The sequence below is a fragment of the Cimex lectularius genome, unplaced genomic scaffold (assembly GCF_000648675.2).
Source record: "Cimex lectularius strain Harlan isolate CLEC.00 unplaced genomic scaffold, Clec_2.1 scaffold268, whole genome shotgun sequence".
Classification (NCBI taxonomy): domain Eukaryota; kingdom Metazoa; phylum Arthropoda; class Insecta; order Hemiptera; family Cimicidae; genus Cimex; species Cimex lectularius.
In genome coordinates this window covers 78,595-100,376 of record NW_019392848.1, presented here as the reverse complement: position 1 = coordinate 100,376, position 21,782 = coordinate 78,595, and the positions used below count along the sequence as shown (strand labels likewise).

General features: G+C 34.3%; 3 protein-coding genes across 3 annotated transcripts; 2 read left to right on the top strand and 1 right to left on the bottom strand.

The window, feature by feature from the left end:
* Positions 1-499: 499 nt before the first annotated feature.
* LOC106661683 lies at positions 500-4,486 on the bottom strand. Its single transcript, XM_014385231.1, has 2 exons — positions 4,395-4,486; positions 500-1,020 (listed from the first exon to the last, which is right to left on the bottom strand). Exons 1-2 carry the CDS (start codon positions 4,440-4,442, stop codon positions 631-633), a joined length of 438 nt encoding a protein of 145 aa, XP_014240717.1. The 5' UTR covers positions 4,443-4,486; the 3' UTR covers positions 500-630.
* A 5,255-nt stretch (positions 4,487-9,741) lies between these two features.
* On the top strand, positions 9,742-10,682 carry LOC106662020. Its single transcript, XM_014385816.1, has 2 exons — positions 9,742-9,861; positions 10,170-10,682. Exons 1-2 carry the CDS (start codon positions 9,820-9,822, stop codon positions 10,572-10,574), a joined length of 447 nt encoding a protein of 148 aa, XP_014241302.1. The 5' UTR covers positions 9,742-9,819; the 3' UTR covers positions 10,575-10,682.
* A 5,847-nt stretch (positions 10,683-16,529) lies between these two features.
* On the top strand, positions 16,530-17,558 carry LOC106661680. The gene is made up of 2 exons (XM_014385228.2): positions 16,530-16,635; positions 17,105-17,558. Exons 1-2 carry the CDS (start codon positions 16,594-16,596, stop codon positions 17,477-17,479), a joined length of 417 nt encoding a protein of 138 aa, XP_014240714.1. The 5' UTR covers positions 16,530-16,593; the 3' UTR covers positions 17,480-17,558.
* The last annotated feature ends 4,224 nt before the right edge of the window (positions 17,559-21,782 follow it).

The window sequence follows — 21,782 nt, the reverse complement described above, 5'->3', positions numbered from 1 at the left end:
GAGATAAAAAAGTCAGCGTCACGAGCGGGATTCGAACCCACGACCTTCGGGTAGCGCCGCTACTCTACAACCTGAGCTATCGTGACATTTGAAAAATGACAAAAAGGAGGGAAAATTCAAAAAAAGGTGAGGTTGAGATGGGAAGTTAGTGTACGAATGGATCGAGGTCACGATAGGTCATGTGGTAGAGCAGTCCAACCAAGCCGAAGGTCGTGGGTTCGAATCCCGCTCGTGACACTGACTTTTTATCTCAACCAATACCTTTCACAAATATTAATTAATTATGAAAAATGCTTCAATTTTTCATTCTGTACTGTACAGATCTATATTATATATTATAATTTTTCTAGTATTTATTATTATTATATACGATTAAAATATGAAAATATTTTCATCTGCTTACATTAAATTAGAATTATTTGAAGCAAGAAATAAAAGACAAACAATGATGATTATCAATTGAATCACTGGGTAACTCAGGAATAAAAAAAACATTAAAATTATTTACACATTTGTTTATTTAACCGTTTTTATAAATTATTAGAAAGTCGAAAAAAACTAAAATATTTTGAGCAATGTTGTGGATCCATATTTAACCATTACCGGTGGGCAAATTCTTAGAACTTACTGTTAGTTAACATGGAAAGAATTGGCGCATTTCCAGAGGATGGTGTAAAATTTCATCGTTTCTTCGTACAATCTGTTGTTCATTTGGTTGATATCGGTCCTGTAGTAGAGCAGAGCGTTCTTATATTCTCCGTACACCTGGAGGAAGCAAGGGATCGCTTTGAAGACATTGGGCTGAGGACATACCTCCCACGAGTTGACCCACGCCGAAGAGACGTTCTGGCAAAGTTTTCCCATCAATACGCCGGCGTCGACGAGCACTTCGTGCATGACCACAAGTTCGTTGTTAAGGTCTTCGCAGGCGCTGGCGACTTTCATGACCTCCAGCATTGGCTCAACGACTGCAGACTTCGCCAAGTCCTGCGTCGGATACGCATGCCGACCATAAACTGCCTGTCAACAACATTGATCTGTTAAATATACGATCTCAGACAATTTTTACATAATAAGTAATAATTTAATTAAAATTTTCAATGTAGCAAAGTTTGCTGTATTTGTTTCCCTTGCGGCAGTATTACGGACAGATTTCATTCTTTTCAGCAATGTCCAAAAACAGAAAATTAACGTGATTTATTAGAATTGTTTAAGGTTCTTTGCCAGACCTTGAATTCTTTAAAATTTGAATTAATGTATATAATCCCTTCATCATTGTCATATTGGAAATATTTTATTTATTTTACAAGAAAGCCCATTGCCACTTTTAAAAATTAGCGATAATAGAACATGATTGATTGAGATGCAACTCATTGTGTGAACAGCTGGACAAATAAAATTGAAATTAAGTGTGTTTGTGATCGATGATTTTGATTAGTTTCAAATCTTCTAAGCATTTTCAGAGCATATTTCCAATGTAGAAATATTGAGGATTAATCAGGAAAATTAAAAATATTGTGAACTTTTTCAATTGAATTAAATGTTATGTTTTTCAAAGAGGAATAATATTGTCTAACCGTTAATATCATCATTTTTGTTCGGAAAATAATGAAATGTTATTATTGCAGCAATCATACGTCTAATTAAGCTTATGTTTTTGCAATTACATAGAACAAATATTAAAGCAAAATTCATTTGAGTTTATGTGTGAAAACACACCGTTCAAAGAAGAATTAATTAAGTTAATTATTCCAAAAGAAGTAGCTCATAAAATCAAATCAAACATAAACTCAAGAAAACCCCTAAGATGTGATCTCATCAAGAGAGAAAAATCTTGACAAATTTGGTCAGTATGGTCTCTTGGTGACGAAAGAAAATTCAATTGTTACTGCTAATCTTTAAATTTTAAGGTCATCATTAGGGCAAAACAATCTTAAATATGTTTACAAATTGACATAATTATGTTTTTAGAAGAAGATTCCAAATTTCTTTGAATATTGCCAGTCCCAACATTGCCAAACACTGTTGCAAGCTTTTGACCTATTTCAAGGTCATAATCGGGGCAAAACAATCTTAAATATTCTATATATCAAGCTGATATTACATTTTTGCGTAATATATATAAAGATTTTTAATAAAAAAAATAAACGATAAAAAGTGAAACACATTGTAATTTTTTAACACACTGTAATAATATCAGTTACTTTCAGTTTGAAAATAAGCTCAAAATACCAATAATGGTTGCATAATGTAACGTATGAAAGCTCAAAAAAGAAAGACAAACAATGCAATGATTTGATTTTTTTTTTTTTTAATTCAGATTTTGTGCATGTTTTCAGTCAAGACAAAAACGACAGTTATGTTCTATGTACAGTAAAAATGAGTTGATATTGGATATAAAATGTGGTTGGCCTTATATAGGGTGTCCCATGAAAGATATCCACCTATCCTAACTAATTTATGACCGATTTTGATATTTATTTATTTATTTAGTTTTTTGTGTAATTGTCGTTATGAAGTCTAGTTTTTAAATGTTTCATCCTTTTCTGAAATAACTTTTTTTGTTCATTGTTTGTTGAAATAAAACATGCCCTTTGGAACTTTGTCAAATGAGACCCTCCATATAGTATTTCGGATTTCAAAACTAGATTATTTTTGGGAATTATTCGCATTTTCCCAATTTCGATACGTTAATATTTACAGGAGTTATCGAAATGAGAGTTTGGTAGGTATTAACAATTTCACGTCTCGTAGTGAAGACGATTGATATTTTGTACTGTAGAGTCACCAAAAATTTGGTTCAAATCCGTGACCCACGAACCTCGTTGTGAAAAAGTGAAATGTATTGTAATTCTTTTTATAATATTAGTTATTTTCAGTTTGTAAATAATCTCAAAATAGCAGTAGTGGTTGTACAATGAAACATTATGAAAGCTCAGAAAAGCAATTTTTTTATTAAGATTTTGTGCATGTGTTCTCTGAAGACAAAAACGACAGTTATTTTTTATGTATAGTAAAAATGAGTTGATATTTCATATAAAATAGGGGTTGACCTTATATAGGGTGTCCTACGAAAGATGTCTATCTCCCCTAACTAATTTAAGAACGATTTTTATTATTGTATTTATTATGTTTTATTTGTTTTTATTTATTTTTTTAAATTTTTTATTTTTTGTAATTGTCGTTATGAAGTCTAGTTTTTAGATGTTTCATCCTTTTCTGAAATAACTTTTTTTGTTCATTGTTTGTTGAAATAAAATATGCCCTTTGGAACTTTGTAAAATGAGACCCTCCATTTTTTATTTCGAATTTCAAAACTAGATCATTTTTGGGAATTATTCGCATTTTCCCAGTTTCGATACCTTAATATTTACAAGAGTTATCGAAATGAGAATTTTGCTAGGTATTAACAATTTCACGTGTAGACGACTATTTTGTACTGTAGAGTCACCAAAAATTTGGTTCAAATCCGTGACCCACGAACATAGTTGTCTCCTTATAAGTTGAACCGTCCAAAAAAAATGTAATGAATATGATGAATATGTTTTTAATTGAACACCAAACTCTAAAGTGATCGAGATGTAAAAAAAATAAAATTACTAATTATAAAACTATGTATATTTTACTAATGAAAAAAATATAAATGTCAGAACTAGTCTACTAATCTGCTGCAAATATGTTATATTTGAATCACCTTTAATTAATCAAAAATTAGCTTTGTCATTTTCAAAGGAAAGACTATTATATCCATTTACAATCTGAAACCTGTCCTAACAGATTAAAAATGTTATTATATTGTTAAAAAATAAATTTATAAAAAGGATAATTAATAATATATGTATGTATCATAACTAAGTCACGTGTATAATATACAAGATATAATATATGATAATTTCAATCTTCGTATGAGGCACAGCATCACATTAGATTCTGGTGATGACGTGGCATGTAATTAGAAACCGCTTAAGGGTTGATGATCAAGAAGATGCTGATGATGCGAGTTGAACATCTTAGAAATGTACATTCGAGTTAAATTGTGGTTTGGCAAGATAAGCAAATACGTGAACGATCATTTAGCGTATTGATCTGTATATTAAATTAATTAAAATCGAGTTTTTGTAATTTTCAGTTGCATAATTGTAGTGTTTTCTTGTTGGCTTCTTAATTCATGTTGGGATTCTGAAACATTGCTTTTATTAAAAGGATAGTATAATCTAATAATCTCGAACTTTCGCTCTGTTGCTTTGTTATGTAGTGTATAAAAATAATAAGTGTTTTAATTTAATTAAATCTTTAATTTAATTTAATGTTTTAATTACAAAATGTGCATTTTAGTGCAAAATTATTGGATTTGGGTATTTAGACGTATTATTAGATGTATTTAACATCTATACCTGGAAGGTGCATCCCAAGACGGTGAACAATACAATTAAGGCCGACATGCTGCACGAAAAAGCACGTTTGAATAATGATGTAGATTTATGACCTTTTCTATTGATTTATTATCTAATCAGTTATATACCAATTTATCGGTGGCAATGAGATAAGAATTCGCTATATAAGAAAAGGTTCGAGAATCAAAAAACATCTTCATATTCATCACAAAGGGCAACCACGACTCGTTTGATAATTGTTCTTGTTTCTTTATGGGAGTTAGGATAATATAAATCTGTCCATCATCGATCAAAACTTGCTTTTTTAAAACAAACATGAATAGTTTTAAAATTAAACATTTTGTTTTCTTAGGCCAACTTCATTTCAAGTTCATTGAACGATAGAATTGTTTAGAAAAACACAAACATGTTTTTATCGAAAATATTTTTTAGATAATTGCGGTAAAGGTTTTTAACAATTTTTTTATTTGTTTTATACTTGAAATAGTAGTGACTGATACAATTTTTGAATTTTGGGGATTCTTCGGCAGGAAAGTTCCTCTTTGGGTGTGAGGTGAAAAGCGACAAATAACGGATTCATATACATGCTGTACATCGAAGAAAAGGTTTGAGAATAAAAATGTTAAGATCTATTTCTGAACTGGGGTTCGGTGATTGCGAGTGTAATCCTGATTGACCCAATGGCACTGTAGAGAAACTGTCCTACGATAACATGGGTACTTTTGGTGAAGAGATGACCTATAAATGGTGGCTTTCCGATTGGCTACTTGGGTGATTCGTCGCAGGTTGGTGCGTACCACTCAATCTTTGAACCTGACAATGACGTCGCTATCATGATGAAGACTCGGTATTCCCAGGATTGCGGCGGTCAAAAAAATTATACTACTGCGAAATAAGTCAATGATCGGGTTCTCCGTGAAAACGTTAAACTGAATTTGTTTCTAGTAGTTTGTTCTAGGATAGATTCACGCCGGAGAAATGAAGGTTTTTTTTGTGGTTGTGAGTATCACTCACCAGGCTAAGCGATAAAATATTATGTTGTCCTTTCATAAATCTTGGTTTTGGGCATTTGATTAAAAATAAAAATACAATCAGTATACAATAGGATGCTATTAATCAAATATGTACCGAAATTAAATAGGAATAATAAAAGATTTAATTAGTGAGGAAAAAATGCAAACAATTCGTTAAAGTTAACAATATACTAAAGCAAATTGTAAAAATGTTGCATCCATTTTCAGAAAATCAGAGGTTAGTGTCGCCATTATTATTATTATTTTGAAAATGACGTCGAGTCTACACATTACCCAAGACTATTGGTTTGACTTCTGACAGAGGTGAACCGAGGCCGTTGCCCGTTGAGTAGGGAAATTATCTCTACAGTACATGGAAAAAATAGAACATTGACAGTGGTGAATTAAGTATGCAAGGAAAGGGTTTTGATATCCGGTATGGTATATGCGCGGCCTTGGGTCACAGCAGCGGGCACAGATAGATGATCAAATAATACCTCCGAGTCATAACTATTTTACACTGTATATTATTTATTGAAACCAATATATTTATTATCGAGATGGGAGGGATGCTCCCTTGAAACCTGAGGAATATCGAGGATTCGGGCAGAAATGAATATGATCTGTGTTGTGTGATTGTTTATTTGAATGAAACGGGTCAATGAAAAACTGTTCGTGAATATTGAATTAATGTGCGGAGTGTGTAAATTATTAGTGTGGAAGTAGAAACCCCGAGAAATATAGAGTACTCTGGGACAGCGTGAGACTTTCGGGGGACTGTGGTCTCCCTTTATCCACAATAGGGTAGTAGATCTATTGCACCAATTTTACGGTAGTAAAGCACTTTCCGAAGCACCTCTTCGCTTTTTTTTCTAGCAGTTAATTTTGTTTTTCCTAACGGTGGCTGTACCGTTTTGGGGCTAACTCTCCACAGTAATTTAAAAACTTAATATGTAATATCTTGATTAACTTAAGATATTATTAAATCCATTACAGTTCGTGGTCCGATTGACCAATTAACATTTTTCAATTAATTAATATTTATGCAAGGTATTGGTTGAGATAAAAAAATCACGAGCGGGATTCGAACCCACGGCCTGAGGCTAAATACACCGCTACTCTACCACTTGAGCTATTGTGAGGAAAGGAGGGAAAATTCGAGAGGTGAGGCTGAGATGAGAAGTTGGTGTCCGAGCGGAACGAAGTCACGATAGCTCAAGTGGTGAGTAGCGGCGTATTTAGCCGAAGGTCGTAGGTTCGAATCCCGCTCGTGACGCTGACTTTTTTATCTCATCTGATACCTTTCATAATTATTAATTAATTTAAGATATTATGGCCGATGACTGCTGATTCATAGAACATTCTGCAGGTTTCTATATCAGTTTTTCCCATTTACTAATTTAATGGGAAAAGCCAGTGTAAAAGCTTATTATTTTTTAATTATTGCCTGCTGAGTTGAACGGATTAGTTTTGTTTTTTTGATGTGCAGATTGGCATACATTTACGACTTTTCATATTAATCTCATTCCGTCTATATGTTTTTCCATGGAATCTTTTGATATATTATGTTCCAGAATACTTCGTCATCAAGACGAAAAATATATTTTTATTTTTTTAAGGAAGGTGCTTTAAGTTGGGATTTCTTCTTATTTTGCATGATATTTGACTGGACATAGGTTCTCACTCCACCTTTCTCCAATTTTGAGGTTAACTTGTATTTGAGATGAAACGTTACCGAATGGGATATGTATCCGGCCGAATATCGTTTCCCCAACGTGGTTAGAGCAGTTGTCGCAGTGGAACGGATGGCGACATCAAAGAACAAAAATATGGGATATTGAGGAGGCAATGGTGTAGTAGTGGGACCAAGGGGATACATATCTGAACGTACTAAGAAGTCGCCCAGGGAACTCAGGATCAATCCGCTCCCGAGAATGCTCCTCAATCTGCATAACACCGCTGAGGTCCGCACTTTTATAGCCTGCTATTGAGCGTAATACCTGAATGCGACCGACTCTGGCTAGGAAACGGTTAGGAATGGTTAGGGTACTCGAAGGTACTCGAATGGACATATACCGCATGAGGGTTGCGGAGGGTGAACTGCACCAAAGGACGCGAAAACTAGCGATCGCCGGAAAGAGATTTTTTAGAAACTGCCAAAAAAAAGAGCAGACCGAAGAACACGCTTTATGCATTTGTGAGAATCTACAAAGGTGCATATTCATGCAAATAGAAGAGGAATCGCCGCAATCAAAATCCTACACTAAGGAGCCGCTGGCAAGGCTATGGAGGTTGATTAACAAACAACCTGAAGATTACCAGTTATTTATAAAATAAGATGATCATTATAGATCTATTCAGCTCGAAGTGCAGAAGGCCTTGTGACCGGTTTTAACCCCATTTCTAATTTAAAATCCGGAAAAAAATAGGATCCGGTCAACAGCAGACAAGAGTGACGATATCACTTCCTTTGAGAGCTGCTTTGTTGCTGTCAGTGATTAATGGTCGAATTTGGCTTTCATATCTTGGCTTTTTACCAATTATATTATTTAGTTTACAGTCGTGAAGTCTATGCTCTTTTTACTTGCTGCTACTTCTCTGGATTTAAATGAGTTTTTATTGAAAGCAAGTCAATCTATAAAAAAGTATAGAGTTATTTTATTTTCCTTTATAATTTGTTATGTGGACTAAACGAGAATGTTTACGGCAGTTTCCACTGGTTTACCCTTCGAATATGCCTATTTTCCTCTCCAGTGTATTATTTTTTAATTTTAAAAATTATTAGCTGTACTACCATTGCCAAGGTTGTAATAATTGATTACTTAAATTCGTAATCGCTCTGCCATTTTGCTGTGAATTGTAAACGTTTGAAGGGCAAAAAACTAGGAACTAGTGTTACCAGTAACATAAACGTCGTTAGAAAAAAAGAAATGTTTATGGTTACTAACAAATGGATGGAGAGAAACAATTGCAGATGATGTGATTACTGTTGTTGAGAAAGTAAATGCCAGTCGGGCCGCCTAACATCCAGATTATGAGATAATAGATGGCCCGAAGTTACATTAGAGTGGCAATTACTCCAGTGTCGAAGCTGTAGGGGACACCAACCCCTCGGGGCAGAGAGCTTCTTGATCCTCAAAGACTTTTGGCACAAGAAAGATTTTAAAAATAGCATTGAATTCTTCATACATTATATATATATATNATCTAAACTAAAAACCTTAATTAATTGAAATTGGTAATAGTAATGATGAGACCTGTCATACTTCGTAAAAAATGTATGGTGTTTAATGACCGTTAGCCAATGATTATTTGGATATCATGAGATGGGGGTCTGGTGTGACGCAGGTTTTAGAAATACATTTTCTTTATCATGCCTACGTTTGGATCTTTATTGAGATCATCTTCAGGCCCTGGGATTTATAAACATTTTTTAAATTTTACAAATACATGTATGATGTGAAAAAAAATATGAACTTATACAATACTAGAAAATTTTACAATAAAAAAAAATGAATTCATGCAATGCTAGAAAAACTTAGATTCAATCAAAGTATTTGGCTCACTGGGCACTCTCAACACGACGCACAATAATGACACATCTACACGGAAAACAAACACTTTGTGCTCTGAAGATGATCGAAATGTTGGCATGATAAAGAAAATATTTTTGTAAAACCTACGTCACACCAGAACGCACCTCACGATTGCCAAATAATCATACTTTGTTAGCTTGTCCAGGCTCCTTTAATGTCAAACTCCTTGGAGGGATTTGATACAGTTTGTTTATTGGTATGAAATGGAGTATAATATTAATTAAATTTAATTAAAACCAACTGAATTTCTTCAATATGAATTATATTCTAATTTCGTCGTAGTTTTAAGCGGCATGTTTCATAATGTGAAAGTCATGATTTGAACGTACTAAGAACAAACTAACATTTAAAACCAAAAAAAAATTATGGTAAACCCTAAGCATGTTTATTTATTGTAGCTTCGTATCTTGTTTTGACGTGTTTAATTAGTTTATGGTATATTAATTTGTTGAATAGTGGATGATTTTCATTACTTTTAAAGTAGAGTGACTTGAGGTGTTCAGTGGCACCTCTTGATGACTGACTTGAAAAAAACACCTGTTATATAATCTTAATAACTAAAACCAGTACAATTTTTTCTTTATTTCACAAATTGCACTTATATATTCAGATAAGGCTGGAAATTAATTTTACCAAAGATAACGGTAATATTTGCAAAATTTTAATTGGTGTGTCAAATTATTTCTATCGCTTTCTCCCCTTTTAGTGTAATTAATTATTACAGAGAGGGAAGCTGAGATAAGATTACCCTCGTCTAAATAATATTTAAGAAGGTTAGAACAATCGAAACGGACTATTCTATACAAACTATCAAACATGTATGGGTTGTACGCGTGCCTGATCATCGCCCTTGTACAGGTAAGTGTTCTTAAAACGCAATATATTTTTTTTTAAGGTTGTGCAAGTTGATAATTTAATATCCGACTAATTAACCTGAACTATAGTACGTTTTTTTGTAAACCTTGATTTAGTTCTAACCTTTTGAACGCTTTCAAAATTCAAAAACAGATGCAGTTTTTTATTTTCATAAGTTATTTTTACTTGATATACATATTTAGTATTAATACTTTTACCGTAGATTTGGATTGATTAAAAAACCTTTTGCAACACATTAGCTTTTTGAATGATCATTATTTAAATTATTACTGTAATAAAACTTTTCACAGGGAATCCAAGGTTCTGTTCTTGATATCGAATTCGACGAAGTAGACTTTCTCGACACGACAGACGAGTTTGACAATCAATCGTTCTTGACAGAATTGGAACAATTTTACGATGCGACCGAGCATAAGAAGAACTGCAGCGAACTCGCCCAAGGAGTGTTGGCAGTGTACGACCTTTCGCACAACCTTACCGATTGGGCTTACGAGTCGATGATGCATCTCAACGACGACGTGTACACCGTCCTGCAGTGCACCGTAACAGCCCAGGTCCAGTGTCTCTTCGACACTTTACAGAAGACCCGTGACGATGCTCTGAAAGTGTTACCGGAGTTCTTGGCATACCGTAAGGAATTCGAAGCGCTTTACCACAGAGTTAGAAATGGACTGAAATTGTGCTTCCGTCCATAGATAAGAAAGCCAATCAAACTATTTCATTCAAATGAATAATGCACTAAATTTTTATTATACTTTATCTGAATAACATCTAATTACATACCGCAAAAAAAAAAAAAAAAACATGAGTATAATAAAATATAAAACCTACATTTTTTGTTAAATTGTTTCTACCCAAAGATCTTGTGAATTTGTTTGGTTCCAAATAAAATAAGTGTTGTACATAAATATATGCAGTAGTGACATCGCACTACACTATGTGGGCATAGGTAAGTACCTGTTTTCATTTAATCAATTTGTTTTAAATTCTCAAACAACTTTTTTTAAATATTTAAACAACAACAACAAAATTAAACAGCTGTATCATACTTAAGTCGTTGTCAAACGAGATTCCTCCAAGAAATAGACTGTGTGAATCATTTTCCTAGTTGCCAATTTTTATTTTATTTTATCAGATTATAATGAATGTTTATTAAGTTCATTCCATTTATACACTGACGGGCAAATTGAACTTAATCATTATTTGTTATTATTGAATTTAAAATGAAATTCATTATCGTTCATTAGTTAAAGGCAATGAAGAGCTATCGTAATCAAAATAAACAGTAAATAATGCTTTGTTTGCTTCGTTTGTTTAGGCATGTACTGGTTAATCCAATATGCACAAAAAGTAGCTTCTGCTACGCCGAACGATCGCTTTCGGTTAATCTTTTTCATTCGTTGATTTCATTTTATATTTTTAAATCTTTTACCACGGCTCGAGGCTTTAAGATTTAAGTGAGTTTGACAGCGTCAGGTTCATAACATTATTAGAGGAAAGATAAAGCCAGCGCGCAGTTGTAAGAAGGCAGTGTAATTCATTCAACAATAGGAAGGATTCTTCGGATGTTCAGAGACACAGGGGTTCACACTAAAGGGCCAAGACAAGGTCGTACTAAGTTTACTAGTTCTAAACACAAGAGATATATAGATAATAAAGAGATATAATAGATTCAACCATCATCAGGCTCTAAAAACCGCAGCATACGGGAAATGAGATAAGAAATCTGAAAAGACAAGTTCGAAATATTTCGATTTCCTCCAGACCTGGTAAGATGAAGGCTCAATGAAAATAACCTCAGGGCCCGGCACCCGGCTTGTGTTCCTGTTATTACCATAGCCCAGAAAAATGGCCAGGCTTCAAATTCTCATGAAAAATGTGAATTAGACAATAGATGATTGAGAACCAGTTCTCTTTACAGATGAGGGGAGAGTTGGCCTTAAATCTTCAGATGAGCGTAATTACATATGTAGACGCTCAGGAGAAAGGTATGCCCTGTGCTGTTTGGTTCCTAGGTGGCATTCCACGGTGGGGCTAATGATGTTCTGGGTGGCTTTTCCTTGAACGTCCCAACCGAATTGGTCGTTGTGCGAGGAAGATCTCTTCACAGAGATATTTAATAGACATAATCGAAGAACATCTGCCATTGGGTTCAACATGTTGTGCCTCCCCCCCACATCGGTGAGGGATTCTTGCTAATCCTGGATAATGCTAGGCCTCAAAGACCACGTATTCTGGGTGACCACCTGAATTAGGTTGGATAGAGTGCTCGTTGTAGCCAACTTGAAGTCCAGATTTGGACCCAATCGAACACATTGAGACCAACTTAAGCGACAAGTACAACGACGAATCCCACAGTTGGAAGAGTTGGAATCAGTTGTTCTTGATAAATGGAAAAGAATTCCTCGAGGTTTTTATCAAATATCTTTTCCAAGGAATGCAAAGGCATAAGTGGAAATACTCGGTATTAAAAGGAAAAAATGTTTTTATAAATGTTGATTTGGTTTTGATTTTTTTTGTTCCCTACTCAAAATGTTCTTTTAATATTAGACAATATACATTTTCCTTTTTAAATATATTATTTTCACACCCAATCCTATTTTTGTATGCAAAATAGGAATAAACCAAAATTAATTCAAATTTAAGTGTGGTGGGTTTGTTTTGTTCATCAGTATCATTGTACAACAAAAAATAAATACTTTTCTTACAACTTAAGTTATTTATTGCCGAAAAACAGCTAGAAGCTTTGTTGTAGTGTAACTATGCGGAGATCATTTTTATAATCGAAACAAATGATCGTGCTGAAATGAAAATAATGTTTTTCCTCGAACTGAATGTGAATGGTATTTTCTAAATTTTTAGCGGGTTAAAAATATCAATACGCTATAAAATATTCAATATTATACTCTTTATAATGTACTTTATATAAATCTAGAAAGAACTTCAAAAAGAAAAAGAAAGAACTTGACTTCAAATACAGACAACTTTATTTTTTTTTTAAACTTGCATGTTGACTTAAACCGATCTATTGCGGATAGACAATAGTTTACGTTTAAACATTCAAGTAGCCTTTTACCTAAGTACACTTCACTAATTTATTAAAGATGCTGAATAATTTGACAAATGTCAAAATTTTTGCATTGCCAATAGGGAAGGGGAGAGCGAGACAGAATATTCCAAGCGGTCGTGGGAATCGAACTCTTGACGCCTAAGATCCGAGTATCTGATGTGTTAACCAGTCAGCTATCGTGGTTAATATTTGGAAAATAACAAATGTTTCCCTCTTAGTGGATGCAGTTTATTATTTAGAAAGCTATAAGCCATTGGTTTCGAACAAAAGAGAAAAATTTTCACTCATTCTCAAACTTTGGTATTTTATGTTGTGCTTTGCCGATTTTCTTGTATAAGTTCACTAAAGCTCTCCGCGGCCATTTCATTTGTCGCCGAGAATCAAATCGATTACACAACATTTGAAAAATGGCAAAAAGGAGGGAAAATTCAAAAGGTGGGGTTGAGATGAGAAGTTAGTGCCCTAGTGGATCGAAGTCACGATAGCTCAAGTGGTAGAGTAGCGGCGTATCAAGCCGAAGGTCGTGGGTTCGAATCTCACACTGACTTTTTCATCTCAACTTAAAACCTTAATTAGTTGAATTTAAACTTTACGTTTATTCAAATTCCAATTTGGTCTGGATGCCATGTTACATACATGTAATACCGTCCAATTGTCATCATCAGTATATCTGAGACTACTTGTATACGAACCTTGTAGAAAACAGTGTACGAGTTATTAAATAGTGAACGAGGGAAGCTAAAGGACTTTTAAAATCTATTTTTCGACCCCTAAAATTTTTCCGATTTTTAAGAAGTCGTTACAGGAATATCTGTTTGAAACGGCTAAAAATATTTTAACGTCAAAGAGACCATTTGAAAAAAGAGGAACGTAGCTTTTCAAAGACTTGCAAAGCATTAAAACATATGAAATATTTCTATAAGAAAATACACAAAATAACAAATTATTTGTCAGAAATTAACCTTTTTTAAATTAAAGTAATAGTCAAATTTTATTGTTTGATACAGTTATAAAATTCAGTTGACAATTTCTTTAAAAGGAATTATCAATTTCATTTGATACTTTATTTAATATTCAAATAAAAGAACCCTGTTCCCTTTAAGATCGGAAAGGAGGCCCAAATACTCGCTGACGTGCTCAAGCTCGATTCTCTATCCGGTGGTATTCCTACACGCTCTCTATACGGAGCCAATTCAGTTCAAGGAAATGGGACACATGGAGTAACCCTTCGGTGACATTCCAGCATGCTTTCTATATGGAGCCTTGGATTTGCACCCAGTAAATTCAATTCAAGTAGGACACACACATGGACCTCTACCTGCGTAACATATACTTGCGCTTTGGCCCAAAAGTAAGTGCCCGTGCATCAACTTTGCATGGTCTATTTTTAATCAGGATGACTCCTCTTCTACGATCCAGATCCTCCGAGGGCTCCCTCCTCAAAGGATAATCGCAAATAAGTAGGCATAAATCGTTAATTAGAGATTTTAAAAATAACATTTTTAGTGCGTTAATATCATTGTTGGTTAATATAAAAACAAAAATGTTATATGAACACTACGCAGAATATTTTAATTTGTAAAGATTTAAAAAGATAAGTCAACAAAATATTACTTTTTAGCACATCTTAACAAACATTCTGAAAGCAAAGTAGGTTAGAAAATCGTCGAAACTTGGATTGGTCCTCATTGTCGTGGTTCTAGCGCTATAACACCCTTAGATACCGACTTTCGTGGAAATCGGTGAAAATTAATTTTTTGACTGACAATTTCGACGACAACGAAAAAATTTAAAATACCTGATGCTTGTTTTTGATACTATTACCATATTTTCAAATCTAACTCAAAGAGCTGAGTTGATGGTTTGAAGCCATTTCAAGGAGCTTACCGCTTTTTATTAATGTAAATAAGTTTTGAAACTTTCCAGAATTCAGGAAAATACCTCAAGAGAAGCAAGAGAACTTATCTACCAAGGGACGACCAGGTTGGTGTGTCACGGATTTGGACCAAACTTTTTTGGTGATTCGAAACTCCAAATATCGAACACTCCTCGTGCATAGGCCCTGGTTTCGCCAAAAAAATTTAAAAGTTGAAAGTTATCGTAATTTTAATTAATTAATTTATTTTTATTTCGTCGTTCAACTTGTTCTTGATTTTATATTAACCAAGAATGAATTTATTACACCAATACTGTTATTTTTTTAATTTTTAAAGAACGATTTATGCCATTTATTTCAATTTACTTTATACTTACAACTTTTATTAATATTTTAATTTATACAATATAAATAAATTCATTCAACCCGAATTATACTTTGTCTCTCCTGTGTCAAAATTGAAGAATTTGAATTTTGTTGAAAATGTGCTGGAGAAATATGCTGACTAATGTCTCAGTCTTTAAATAAAATCAGAATAATAACATAAAACAAAAACATAAAAACCAAAATGTTCCTTAGGGGACACCAGTCCCAGAATAAAGTTATTTTTCTTCTTCTTCTTCTTTTTCTTCCTCTTTTACGATCCAGATCCTCCGAGGGCTCTCTCCCCAAAGGACAATCGCAAATAAGTGGGCATCAATCGTTACTTAGAGATTAAAAAATAATATTTCTGGTGCGTTAATAGCATTGTTGGTTAATATAAAAACAAAAATGTTATATGAACACTACGCAGAATATTTTAATTTGTTAAGATTTAAAAAGATAAGCCAACAAAATACTACTTTTTTGCATATTTTCACAAACATTCTGAAAGCGAAGTAGGTCAGAAAGTGGTCGAAAATTGGATTTGTCCTCATTGTCGTGGTTCCAGCGTTATATCACCCTTAGATACCGACTTTCGCATAAATCTGTGTAAATTAATTTTTTGAGTGTTAATTTCGACGACAACGATGAAATTATGAAATTCCAGATCCCTCCATTTTATACTACTACCATATTTTCATGGTTTTCGGAGAGCTGAGTAAGCTAATTGGTCTGTAGTCCGAAAAGATTTCATGGAGCTTACCGGATTTTCAGGAAAACAGCTCAAGAGAAGCAAGAAGGCTTATCTACCAATGGGACGACCAGGTTGGTGTGTTCATTTGTACCAAACTTTTTTGGTGGTTCTGAACTCCAAAATATCGGACAGGTATCCGCCACTTCGGGTTTTGTTCCTAAAGTACTTGTCAGTGCGTCAACCTGTCTTGGCCTACTTTTAATCGGGTGAGGAAGACTCCTCTTCTACGACTCAAACCCTCGAGGGCTCCCACGACAGTGATCTTAATTAAATACTGTCATCATCTCTTTTTTTTCGGTAAGTTTCATTTAGCAACAGTACAATGGTATAATAATCTCTGATGAAATAGTGCCAATAAAAACATCACCGTTTGTTTACGAATCTGCAGCGACATATTTTTCACCTCTTATGTAGTTATCAAAATCAATTAAACTCCTCGACGAGAGGAGTTTAAACAGAAAACATTTATTAAAGTGCCAGCCCAAAGTTCAAGGTTTCAATCTACTGGAAACAGAAAAACCCATTAGGACTGTACAAAATCTAAAATACAAAGTGCTCAAATCAATTTTAAAAACTAGATAAGATTAAATTTCTATATATGACAGAAAAAATACATAGTGTTTTCTTCAATCAATCATATCTGACGAAACGATGAATTTCTATTACATTATTTTGACTATCGCCCTCTTCCAGGTAAATTTTTTTTATTTTTTCATTTTGAACCAATTAAATTATTCTTATCTTTTAATCGGTGATGTTTAAATCAGAAGAAGAACAATTTTTAAATGAGCCTACTTGGCAACAATGAACTGAGATACAGAGAACTTTTTTGCAAGTCGCTGAATTTTCCGAGAGAATTTGGAATGTAGAGTTTTGCCTTTTTTTATAATGTTTATATAAGCCAGGAGGAACGTTGTTCTTCGGGTTACAAAAAATTAATGAACAATCAAATAACCTAATAATAGTCGCTGCTAATTTTAGAAATTACACGAAAATCGATTGAATAGGTGGATCCTTTCTTACTGTTTGCCATTATTTTACCTGAAGATAGTTAGTTCTCATCCATTTAGAGACATATCGATGAAATTTGAAAATCCCTCGACACATTCTCTTAAGCATTAAAATTAAATCTGTTGTAGATGTAATTATTTAACATTTTTAGGTCGTCAAAGCCAGGTCAGTGGCGGATTTCGAAGATATGAAGGGCCTGATCCTCGGGGATGAAATGGTCCTGCAACCCCCAATCCAAAGCCTGTCCATCTTCGACTCCTGTTTGAATTTGAGCACCAGTTTGGAGGACGCGTTGCATCTCTCCTGGAAGATGATCTCCTGGGCCTATGAAAAGTCGCAGGTGATCAGCTCAGATCTCGTCAAAATTTCTGAATGCACTGGTTTCACAACCATCCCCTGCATCCAAGGACACCTCTCAGAATTAAAAAAAGACCTCGGCGGGTTGACTACACCGATCAGAAAGTTCCAACACGATGCCTCGAAGCTCTTGTGGGAAATAAAGGACGAAGTGCTTTCCTGTATATAAAACAATTACGAAACACACATGTATAATATACTGTAAATAATTCTAATTGAACAAAAACAATATACTTTTCATTATTTTCTGCTGTTCGTTTATGGGAATGATAACGTATAAAATATTTTTTTACCAATGCTAAATCAAAAACTAACTTTCATCAGTGCAATGAATTTTTTTGAAAATAAATACAGCAAATTCTCCTATTGTCTGATAAAACAAAGACAAAATTCTTCAATTGATGAATTATTAGAAAACAGGTCAACAGTAGAAATTTCGAATCTACCGCAAGTAATACTCAATGTAAAATTGAGTATTTCAAAATTCTAGATTGCGTATCTTTACACAAGTGGAAAAACAATTTGTCTACGTTATTTGTCAATTTGTCAATTAATATCGAAACCCATGTTCTCTGATTATGTCTTGTAAAAACCTCAATGAAGTTTGAGATCTACCTCGCACAACCAATTAGGTCCAGGCGTGCAAGGAAATGCCACCTCAGAACAACAAAGCCCTATCTGCCACGATAAGAACCATACAGCATGGCGCGTACCCTTTATTTTCCTTTATCGCTTCCGTGTGAAATTAAAACCATTTGAAATTTTGTTGCCAAATCCTACCTTATATGTAAAGAGAACCCGTCCCCAAACTTCCAATGTCCAATTCAAATGTTCCCGTGGAAATTGAAGCCTGGTCATTTTCTGAGTTGTAGTCCACGAGCCGGGTGCCGGGCCCTGAGGTCATTTCCAATGATCTTTCTTATTACGGTCCTGGAGGAAATCGAAACATTTCCGGCTTGCCTTATGAGATTTTTATGTCATTTCCCTTAATGCTGCGGTTTCGTAGAGTCTGATGATGTCTCACTCGTCCTTGGACCTAGGCCGACCCCCGCCTTTTGTGTGAAGCCCTGTTTCTTTGAAGCGCCGAAGAATCCTTCCTATTGTAGAATTATTTACACTCAGTCTTCTGACGACTTCAACTGGCTTTATCCTTCCTCTTATGATATTTTAACTAACTTAAATGCTTGCCTGGAGCCATTGAAATTTTTTTTTTTAATAAGAATAATGTGTGGTGATTAGTGACGGTTAATCGATAATTATTCAGAAATCGTGAGATGCGGTCTGGTGTGATGTAGGTTTCAGAAAAACATTTTCTTTATCGTGCCAATTCAAATTCAATATAGATAACATACATATATCATAACATTACATTTCACACATCAAATATTTTTCACATAGTCTAATTGCCCAACAATTTAGTTTTCCTTTTCCTATTTATCCCTTTCTTGAAAGGAAAATCTGGCCGAACCATTACCAACACATTGTTTCCTTTCGTCGGCTCTTTTCACCTCAAAGAAGCCGACGCCTTAAACAAAAATGTCTTTTCTATACCGACTTCCTTCCCCACCCCTTTAAAATCCAACGTGTATAAACATAAAACAGCAAAATCTCACTGGCACAATTACACAGAAGACAAACACTTTGAGTGAGTAGAAATACTTTGATTGAAAATATATTTTGCATTGTATAAATTCACTTTTTCACATCCTAAATGTATTTGTTAAATGTAAACAATGTTTGTAAATCCCAGGCCCTGAAGATGATCTCAATAAAGATCGAAACGTTGGCACGATAAAGAAAATGTTTTTCTGACACCTACATCACACCAGACCGCATCTCACGATTTCTGAATAATAAGAATAATATCAAATGAAATCAACGAATGAAACAGATCAACCGAAAGACATTTTTAGACGGTCCAGAATGGAAGGGCATAAGGTTACTTTTTGTGCAAATGGTATTAATCAGTACAAAAGTAAATAACAGTAAGACGACAACTCCTATTTTCCTGAAATGAATGTCAAAAGATAATGGATTTAATTCTTAACCTATATAAATTGAGTGGTGCGTTAAATTTGTCCATCAATGTACATAATACTGATAGTTTTGTATCCCTAGTTTGTGTTGAGAGTGAATGTATTGATTGGCGTAAATGTGCAGTGTGAGAAGACCGGTGGCCGAATATTGAGTTCCTCAATCGGAAAAGTTATGTAAAACGTTGATCAGTAAACGTTGATGGAGTAATACTTCACACCCTAATTGAGTAAATGGTATGTAAAGAGGAAATAATATATTTAAGAGTGGGTGGAAGAACGGGTTTGCATTTAAACAGTGATTACGTTGGGAGCTGAAATGAACTAGCTGTTGATAGTCTCAGATAAAAAAACCTCAGTGGTTGTACGGAGAAGACGAGGTCCGATTTCTGACCCGAACCCCTAGGTGGGTAAATTATTGTAAATTACCCAAAAGGCGGAATCCCTGTGAAGAGCTGAGCTTATATACATCAGTTATCAGTTATGAGAGTGTGCCGCACTGGGAAAATAGTACGTGAGAGTATTTGCGAAGATAGTGGTTGTCGGTTCGAATCCCGTCATAGCCAATGGAATTTTAAACGGAAAGTTTAACGCCACGCCCGCAATACCCGGTAGTCGGCCGTTAAGCTCTATTCTATGGCAGGATGATATATAGTTCATAATCATTGAGCTAGCAAATGTTTTAATGAGTAAAATAATAAATATTAAACAACAATAGAATGACATGGAACTGCATTTTCCATTGTTACAATATTCACAACTTTTCACCATTTCTAGACATCTTCTTATTTACACTCTCAGGTTTTGAATGCACAATATGTTGAACCGTCACATGGATACCTTTGTTTTAAATTTGTACGATGTTTAATAATGACAAAAGCACGTCATATACGCAATATGTGATGTCTTGGGGATATTTAGGATGTAATAATTTTTGTTTCGTCCTGACAGTGTTGTGATAGAATCGATAACCTACTGAGCAAGTGTTTTTCTTCTTCTTCTATTTATGCCGCCATCTCCTTTTGAAGTCTCTCTGAACCTTTGAAACCGCTACTCGAGACTGTTTCAACGATGACTTAAGCCAGGAACACACTTACCCGATGCTACACGACGCCTTGCCACGTTTTCGCGGGGTGTGCACATCTGCCCGACACAAGTACACGTCGCGTACAGTCCACAGCGTTTATCACAATAATCACTATCACAATCGCAACGCATCTTTTGTTCTTAATGCACTATTTTGAGCAAAACCTTGTAATAAATTGTTGGTTAAATGTTATGGGCACAACCATCTAATAAATTGTTTGTTAAACTTAATTGTTTTAAATAAAGTTACTCCTAACCATCTAATTAAACAATGTTTATAAAAACTTATGCATTTTTGATCTCGTTTAATTTGGTTTACATTAAAATAACATGTTGTAATTAATATAACGACAAAATTACATGAACTTAGTATGAAATAAACTACAAAAAATATGATGTCCTGTTCTGATGCTACCTGACATTAGAAAATGGTGTAATTGTACGAGCAAACCTATGAAATAAATTGTTAATTAAATTTTATGAGCAAAACCGTGCAATAAATTGTTCCAATTTTAGTATATGTACCGCCGAAGCGAGTACAATAAATTGTTAATTAAATTCATTATATCAAAAAATCGTATTCCAGTGTTTTGATTAATTTTCTACCAAACCATTAAAATTATTTTTTAAAATAAAAACTAATTAATTTTTAATCACAGTTTATTTGGTTTCTATTAAAATAAGTATGTTGTAATTAATATAACAACAATAATACATGTAGTTTGAATAAAAATATGGGTGTCCGGTTCTTTTGTCTTTGACTGTACTAGATGTGACCCGACGAAAATCTGGACAGTGGATCGCAGAGCGTTGGGTAGCATCGGGTAGCGTCGCATGGCGTAGCATCGGGTAAGTGTGTTTCTGGCTTTAAACCTGCGTCTCAGATCTTTAAGCAACGTGTTCTTCCAAAGGATATCGTATCGACGCTACTGAGGGATGTGGGATCGGAGCATGATTATATATGAACATATTTTAACGAGCCTTAGAAAAAACTTTTTTTTTCTCGTTTATTCGAAGTCCAAATGATTCGCTCATGTTGATTATTTTTGACTCTGGCAAAAGCCGTTGAACAGTACGAGGCGAAAAATAGTTAATAACATTTTAACGTCTTTTTGGGAAGAAGAAAGGGTTGAAGCATTTCCCGATTACTGGGCCAGCCAAACTATGACCGGGGTAACGGTAACTTTGCAAGGATATATTACACAGGATGGGCCACCAAGACAAGAGGAGTTAAAATTCCTGGGTAGGCTCGTACCCAATAGCTCTGCAAGGATACTTCCATAAGTTCGAAGCAACAAACATCGGAGTGCAAAGTCCAAGAAGGGCATCGAGCACATGATCTTCTGCGAGAAG

What these genes read in the sequence shown, in the direction of transcription:
- LOC106661683 (XM_014385231.1), bottom strand. Translation starts at nt 4,442, where the DNA reads ATGTCGGCCTTAATTGTATTGTTCACCGTCTTGGGATGCACCTTCCAG. An exon ending in TCTTGGGATGCACCTTCCAG is followed by an intron (nt 1,021 to 4,394) that starts GTATAGATGTTA and finishes TGTTGTTGACAG; the next exon opens with GCAGTTTATGGTCGGCATGC.
- LOC106662020 (XM_014385816.1), top strand. Translation starts at nt 9,820, where the DNA reads ATGTATGGGTTGTACGCGTGCCTGATCATCGCCCTTGTACAG. An exon ending in TGATCATCGCCCTTGTACAG is followed by an intron (nt 9,862 to 10,169) that starts GTAAGTGTTCTT and finishes AACTTTTCACAG; the next exon opens with GGAATCCAAGGTTCTGTTCT.
- LOC106661680 (XM_014385228.2), top strand. Translation starts at nt 16,594, where the DNA reads ATGAATTTCTATTACATTATTTTGACTATCGCCCTCTTCCAG. An exon ending in TGACTATCGCCCTCTTCCAG is followed by an intron (nt 16,636 to 17,104) that starts GTAAATTTTTTT and finishes TAACATTTTTAG; the next exon opens with GTCGTCAAAGCCAGGTCAGT.